The 8,522-nt window shown below is 31.0% G+C and overlaps 1 protein-coding gene across 5 annotated transcripts in view; it reads left to right on the top strand.

The window, feature by feature from the left end:
• Positions 1-8,522, top strand: part of LOC106478240 (inositol-trisphosphate 3-kinase A-like) — a 63,156-nt gene that overhangs the window by 41,645 nt on the left and 12,989 nt on the right. For 4 of the 5 annotated variants that reach the window (XM_022381791.1, XM_013938767.2, XM_022381793.1 and 1 more), the window contains exon 9: positions 2,563-4,301. In XM_022381791.1, coding sequence (XP_022237499.1) covers positions 2,563-2,796 — 234 coding nt within the window. In that variant the 3' untranslated portion in view covers positions 2,797-4,301. Of the gene's footprint in view, positions 1-2,562; positions 4,302-6,413; positions 8,299-8,522 lie in introns of those variants that run through there. The other variant, XR_002609857.1, reaches the window with a different exon arrangement.

Consider the following 8,522-nt stretch of genomic DNA (forward strand, 5'->3'; position numbering starts at 1 on the left):
CTGTATCAAGCATCATTATTTATGCTAATTGCTTAAGCTAATATCATGAGATGCTAAATGCTCTTTAATTAGGATAATTTCAGAAAATATAGCAAACTTGTGCTTAAAAGTTGGCAATGGATAATAACTGTCCACCCATATGATTCTTTTGAAAACTTGAGCTAGAAACTGCTAATCTACTTTGCTTGGCCTAACCAATGTTACATATCTGCACATGCTTTAACTATGTAGTTTTGTTGCTGTAAATCAGTTGTCTCTAATCTGAATGACAAAAAACAGTACCTTTACTCTTAGGTAAAGCTGTAGAAAAAATTCAGATGGATAGCTCACGTGATTTTTTCCATAGGTGTACGCAAACATTTCGATCAAAATTGGGTGGTTTTTATTGAATAACTTTGCACTTGTGGCTTATATTTAGACCAAATTTGACACCTAATTGTAGGTTGTAAAGATCCATCAATGTTCCAAACTTAAAAAAAAATCCATGAAAGTTAAGTATGTTTTTCTATCAAATAAAGTATCTGTACTTTTGGTGCGAAGAAAATTGGAGATTTCATGTCTGGTGTATTTTGTAATAGATTGCCTTGCAATTTGGTGTGTGAAGTAAGGATCTGTAGTTTAAACACGTCTTTTCTTGTTAGGCAAGCTAAGTCCATGATAAAGAATTTCTTTCATGTATCCTCATACATTTGTAAGTAGAATTGGGTTTAATTCAAAGAGTAGAAAAAAAAAAGTTGAGCATAACTTGTCTGTTTTGAGAATATTTCATAGATCAATTTCTTTTCAGACTAAGTATTAGTAATATATAGTCTCTTTCTTGTTTATTGTATCAGACATTTAGTTAGTTTTAATTTAAATTTAATTTTCAGTTTCATTTTACTTCAACTGTGTGGTGCCTGGTAGGGTCATTCTGCCCCAAAAGTAAACTTGCACCATGCATTGAATTAAAGAAATAATAAAAAATAAACTTTACTCATTCTTCCACATATTTTTGTAAATATTTCACAATCTAAATGTACTCAATAAAATGCTCATTTATTTAATTTTATACATTAACGTTTTTCTATCTCAAATTTTGAGTTTGGTGTTTATTTCAGTGAACTCAAAATAAACAAAAAAAAACCATTAATGTTTATCATTTTCCTGAATTCAGTATCCCCTAGGAAGAAAAGCAAAAATATTTTGAATAAAATAGAAACCTTGAACCATGAAGCTTCAACACAATTATAATGTTATCAATCAATGTTTCTAAACCTTGGTTGTCATGGTGTGGTGTAATTAGCTTTCAAAAGTCATAAATTAGTGATTTAAACACGTAATAGAAGCCTTTTTTTTTCTGTTCTTTTTAACTGTGTAAGCCAGTATGGCTTCCATATTAGCAGAAAACTCAATTAGAAATCAGAACAAAATGATAAAAGCTTAGTTTGGTGATGTGTTGCTAAGAGAAAATATGTTTGTGACCAATTTCTGACAATTATAGTCCTGATATCTTGTTAAAGCTTCTTTATCATTTTATACTATATTTCAATTGTGAAGTTGCAGTATGATAAGAAATATTTTTTGTAGAACAAGATGAAGTAGTCTTAGTCAGATCACTTTGCACTTAAATGCATTAGGTTTCATTTCTTTGACAATGCCACTGTTTTTTAGACTGTATTTAAATCATATGTGATTGCTCTAAATAACCGCAAAGAAAATCAATAGAAATAAGTTTAAATGTGCTAGATGACATACCTGTTCAATACACAGGGAAGATCCAGGGGTGACATACATGTCAGGTCCAAACAATGACCACTGTCCAGGGAGCCTTAATGATACCTGCCAGGTTTGGTGACAGTCTGGTGTTTTACCAGTTAAAGGGAGATGTACACACACACACATGCAGGTGTTTGTCACTTTTGACAAATAATGGTTTGGATATATATAAATGAACATAAAATGAGTTTAGACCTTATTACATACACCAAATAAAATCTGACTAACATTTTAAAAAAAGTTGGCTTGCTTATAATTTTGGTAAAAAAGTTATTTTCATTGTGCATCAGTGATCATAAACACAGAGAAACTGCATGCAATGTTTCTCAAATTAAAACATATATAAAAATTACAATTTTATATATAAAACTTAATTGGAGTGTTTTACAAGAATATAGGAAGACATAAAAATCAGTAATTGAAATCTACAAGAAAGGTAAACCATTTTAATTGTTTTTTTTAAAACAACAACAACATGTAACTATAAAATCTTTCTGAATGCTTAAAGTTGCAAATTCATGGAAATATCACATGTACAAATATTTATGCAAAAGCTACATAACCTGTTGAAAGCTTCTCACAGTTTTCCAATTATCTCATCCATTAGTTTGTTTTTTGTGGCTATGGAATAAAACACACCTACATTAGGTGCATCAAATCAATGCATCCAGTCATATTAGAGTTTATTCAGTTAAGTAGAATAAAATGAATTGTTAAAAAAATTTCTGAGTAGCTAGTAATTGTATTTGTTATTAAAGCTAAACAATTTAAGTAGTTTACAACATTTTCTTTTTTTGTAACTAACAGCTTATTGGAAGTTCCTTACTCTTTGTTCATGACATGAAGAATGCCAACGTCTGGTTGATTGATTTTGCTAAAACGCGTCGGTTACCGTTAAATGTTCACATCTCACATCGTGATCCTTGGCAGATGGGTAACCATGAAGATGGGTTTCTTGTTGGATTGAAAAATCTCATAGAACTTTTTCAGGAGCTGCACAAACAAGATCAAAATCACCATGAATTCCCTGATCTATCATAATACCAGTGTCTGTGTCTTGGGAAGGGATAGGGTTGCATTGAGCTTTACCTCAGCCAGATATATAAGTTCAATATTTAACAAGCCAGTTTTTTAAATAATGTAAACAGGTAACCAATTTGAATTACAAATATCAATGATTTGTAACAGTATTTGAAAGCTACTACCATATTTTATTCTTGGTAGAAAGATCTTTCAGATTCTTCTCTTGAAGCAAATGAGGAATTTCTAACAAAGTAGCCAAATTTTAATGTACATAGGCAAGGCTACAGTTTTATTTGTAGTAATTACTTCCATATTTCAATTTCAGTTTTCTTAGTAAGCACAACTATGGTATCTAATATGTTACCAGGACTTTAAAATTTTATATTCTCGGGCACTAGACACTGTTCTTTCTAACTTCTGATGCTGTTGGTGAGGAATTTGAAAAGAGAATTTCTCTTGACAACTTGCCAGATGTTATTGATTAAATTATAGTAACTTTGTTTATTGATGATTTCATGATTCATGTTGCATGTATACATCCAAAAAAATATTTCACAAATTTGATAATTAAAAAAATTATTTCGATATATTTTATTGTATTATAACTCTGAATTATGATATAGTACAATATAAGCAACATGACTGATAATTTCCCTTTATTGTAATATTTAATGACTGAGGTATGTGTACTACAAAGCAACTGTTAGAATTTTTGAAAAATAATCAATACCATATGTATTAAACATACGAAATTGACATTCCTTTTTTATTATTTGATCACAGTGAAAGTATACCTGTGCTTAAACGTTTCAAGTCTTCATTCATATACTTGGGTTGAATTTGATCATTATTTGTTGTAAGTGAAAAGTGCCAATAATATAAATATTTTTTGTAATATATGTTGTACAGTGACAAAAAAATGCATTTTATCCAATTTCATTCCATTTAAAGAAATACTTTTTTTGAGAGCTGCAATATCATCAAAGGGTGTAGTAGAATGTTTATCTATTCTAAAATAATATTAAAGCATAAAACAGATATTTTTGAACAACAAAACTAAGTCAACTAATTCTAATGCTTTTATACAAAAAGAATTTATTTTATTTTCCATGTTGTATTACTGTAGATAAATATAGTTTAATAAATCAGACAAATGCATATACTTTAGAGACATCTGGTTTAATAATAAATGGGATACTTCATTTGTAATAGTGTTCTATAATGTTAACTACATGTTGTTGAACATGTAAAAGCAGGTATAAAATAAATATTAAATCAGATTCATATATATATATCACACCAATATAAAAATTATATACAACATAAAGATGTACTAATTGCAGTTTAAGTGTTTCAAATAATATATATATTTAAAAAACTCCTGACATCATTGGAAATTTTATTCAAGTAAAGGTGCTGTTGGTTTTGGGGGGGAATCTCTTGCTTTTGTGGAAAAAAGGGGGAAGAAAATCATTTTATGTGATTATCTTATATAATTCAATAAAGTCTTTTGAACTATAAAACCTTCTGAAGCATATGCTGCATTCATTTATGCTACAAATATACACACACACATACCCAGCACAAATACCACCTACATAATATTTCCACAGTTAGATCTGAAATTATCAGCTAATGGTTTGCAGGTTCATATCCCTGTCACCTAACATGCTTGTCCTTTCAGCATTATAAGTGATAGTCCATCCCACTGTTTGTTGGTAAAAGAGTAGCCTAAGAATTAGCAGTGGGTGGTGTTGACTAGCTGCCTTCCCTCTAGTCTATCACTGGTAAATTAGGGATGACTAGCACAGATTGTTCTCATGTAGCTTTGTGCAAAATTCTAAACAAACCAAACCTAATACTTCATTTCCTGGAGTGTTTCCAACTTGGTTTTGCAGTGTTCTATCTCCTGAGTAAACTTTTTTAACAAACATTGAAATTTTACTTTGACATACTTATTAAATGATCAAAAAGAATAAAAATATAGCAACAGGGCTTGCATGAAATCCTTGAAAACTGTTATAGCAACTACCAGGCCTTAATGGTGTTTAAAACAAGGAATTTTTCTATCAATGGCTTTAACCCTAGTAGTGACCAGCTTTTTTAACATGTTTTGGAGCTACTTGTACAATAAATTGCTTGTTGGTTTGTGACTTTGTTAGTTACAGGGTCCCTAATTAGTCACATAAAATTAAAAAAAATCATCAGTAATGCAATTAATTGTACTAATTACTCCTGGGCTTCCAATGTATTTTACTTTTAAAAAATTAGTAACTTCATCCAGTATTTTTTGTGGTAAGTGCCGTTATAACAAGGAAAAATTACTCAATATGATGCAGTATGTGGACACCACAAAAACTGCAGTGATATACAAACGAGTCATAAGATCTGCCTTTTAAAAATAAAAGTTACTCAATCTTTAAATGAGGTAATTAGCTGTGAAGATCAACATTTTTTCTTTTCATTTCCTCTCATATGCAGTTTGAAAATCAGCTTAATGATATTGAAGTTCCTGTGTGTTTGAACTATGGGACTTTCATTGAGCTATATAAGGTGCTTACATAGATCATTGAAGGCTAGAAACTGGCCATGGTGGTACCTCTGAGTAAATCTGTGTCATACATTTCTATATGCATTTATTTTATCCTCAAGGCATTCATTGATCAGAATTTTGGGGAAATATCATTTTAATCTGTGTTGACTACAATCTGGCAGTGATGTTGCAAGTGACAGTAAAACTGAAAGAAGAGTGAAATAATTCAATATATTGACTAGGATGAATTGGCTTTGAAAAAAAAAAAAATATGCTTAAAAATTTTAAATTGCTGAGAATGCTAAAAAACGTGGAATAAACATTAAGATATTCCTTTGTGCCACTAAAAATATTAGTAAATAGGCATTAACTGAGTTGTTGAAGTGAGTGAATGTGAATAAGCCTAGGCCTACTCCACGTTTCCTGTAAACCTAAGTTTAAGCCAATGTTAGCTTTTAACCATATGGTTATGTATGTTTGAAAGTTACTGCAATGAGACATTCACATAAAAGCTATAAGAACATTAAGGAATTATTCATGTGAATGTTTCTATACAGCATAATTATTTGTGCAGAAATGGGATATAAAGGTGTTACCATGCTTGTTTTCTTTGGGCTAGAAATCACTAGCACCATATGTAATGAGTAAATTAATCAGCATGGTTTAATGCGAAGCTGAATTTCAAAACATGGAATAAACAGTTTTATATGTTTGCTGAGGACACAACACACACACACACATCCATGTAGTATTACACCATCTTGACTCAACATTTACTGAGCATATCACAACAGAAGATATGTTGAAGCGTTTTAGTTTTTACTGATCTGTTGGGCAAACTGAGTCTTATGAACATGATACAAGTATCCATGGATGGGTGCAATGTTAGCTGGGTGTTTTACAGTCTCGTTGAAACTAAAGTGTATTGTGGTGAGTGTATAACTTATTTTAGTTAAACATAGATAAGTTATTTTTAAAGACTATATTTTTCTCATTGACTATATTTAGGCCTAATAACAGCTCTTTAATTATCCATTTAGAGAAGAGACTGAACTTGTAATTGTGTTGATCAAATTTACTAACTTGTTCCCCTTTTTTGTAGGTATTTGCAGTCACCATCTAATGCATGAAGTTTTCAGAAAAGGGTCAGAAGCTGTAGACTTGGTTGTAGATGGAATTCTGTAGGCATGCTGGTTACTGGAAGATACCCCAGCTTATTAGGAGTTACTGGTCCACAGATGTTTCAAAAAATGTATTTTAGATGAATATAGAATATTCCCATAACTGAAATGTGCTGTAGAAATGCTTCCCAAAATGAAACAGTATGTTGAAGTGATTCAAAAGGACACAAACTGTACGTTGCTGAAAGCAAAATGATTTGAAATAGTCAAAGAAGGATGCAATAATGTAGCGACTTTACTAAGACTCTCTTTTACATCTCTGTTATGAAGCAGTTTAAGTAATTTCTGATGGAATATCAAACTGTTTTATCATTTCTCCCCACTGACTCGATACATCAAAAATGACCTTTTCAAGGCTGTACACAGTATATTAGAACTGCTGTACATTGATACCATCAATGAAGGCTCACACAAAAACTTCAAAAATATTAATGTTTGTGATTGAGTTCAATATGAATATAAAGTGGCAAAGTTACTTGTGAAGTTACCATTCAAGCATCCACTTTGCCCATTGTGTCATGTCCTGACTATTTCCATGGCTAAGACATCAGATTAATGCCAAAAAAACTTTAATCATGTCTTAAGCAAACTTGCTTTCAGCTAAAGAGTTAAAAAAAACTTGATAGGAATATCTTTCAGTGTGGATAGAAGATATTCATAGCAGAAATAGTTAGTGCTAATGAAAGATAGTTATTTGACTTCAAATTATTGGAAAATGTGAGACATTACGTGGATAACAAAAAGAATGTGAGAAGTCACAGTGCTTGTCTTGATACTTTCTCTTGATCAGACTTCTATAGAGCAAAGCTTCTCAATAAAGAAAAAAACTTGTAATGCACAGAGTTATGTATGAACATATATCAAATACTGGTTTTATGATAAATGTTGCTATCATGAAAGATATGTTGACTTATGCCCAGGGGAACATGCTAGAAATATGCACAACACTTAGAGAAGAAAAATTATGGTGGCAAGTGAATTCTTCAAAATGAAGAAATTGCTAGATGAAACTGATTAAATCAAAGAAGAGAGAAATTGAGGAAGATATCAATTACTTGCTTGAATCAAATAATGTGGGTTAAACATGGCCCAATAGTTAGTGTGCCAGACTGTGAATTTGTGAATTCATTGTTTGCATCCAGTTACCATGAGAAAAATTATGCATTGTAAGGATAACAGTAAATCCCACTGTTTGGTGAGGCAAGAACTGCCAAAGAGGTGATTGTAGTTGCTATTTTGTAACTGCCATCCCTCTAGTCTATCAGTTTATAATTATGGAAGGCTAGCAGAGATAGCCCTTGAGTTGTTTATGCAAGTATCCTAAACAAACAAACAAACAAACAAGAACAACCATCAGCCGATGAAATGGCTGAGAAAGTTGAGAATAGCACTGAACTTATATTACTGACAAAATCAAGTAGATATAATAAAACAGCCAAAGATAAACAGAAGTGTATTAGTAAGCTAAGCTCAAAAACTAATTGAAAATGGAAAAATATGCTTATCATTCTTGTCAATAACTTGTTAAACAAAATAACTTCCATATTCTGCACTTACTTGATAAATCTGTCGGTGTTATTAATCAAGTTATTGGAAAGCTTGTTTGAATATTCTGGAGAGTGTGTGACTGTATAACAAAGCTTTAGCTTTGTAGCATGTATTAATGGAAATTTATGGTAGCCAAGTTGCATGAACCCTATAATGAATAACTAGACCACTATGACCCGATGGATCAACCATTATTCAGAGGTTATGAAGAATTCAAGCTAATTTCAATATTGCACCGAGATGAAGGTTTATTTTGAGGTAATTTAATTAAATATTTCAATTCATTTGTGTTGTTCATAATTCAAAAAAAGATATTTGATTGTTGACCGAGAGTAAAAGGAAAGACCATTTCATTTTTCAAAAAAAAGTGAAGTAAGAAGTTTTGTAAAGAGTGCGAACGGTAGTGTGAATGATTTTTTGACTGAGAAAATAAACAAACAAACAATCTCTTGAGTTTTAGTAGTATATATATATAGATTCTT

The sequence above is a fragment of the Limulus polyphemus genome, unplaced genomic scaffold (assembly GCF_000517525.1).
Source record: "Limulus polyphemus unplaced genomic scaffold, Limulus_polyphemus-2.1.2 Scaffold192, whole genome shotgun sequence".
In the NCBI taxonomy this organism is placed as follows: domain Eukaryota; kingdom Metazoa; phylum Arthropoda; class Merostomata; order Xiphosura; family Limulidae; genus Limulus; species Limulus polyphemus.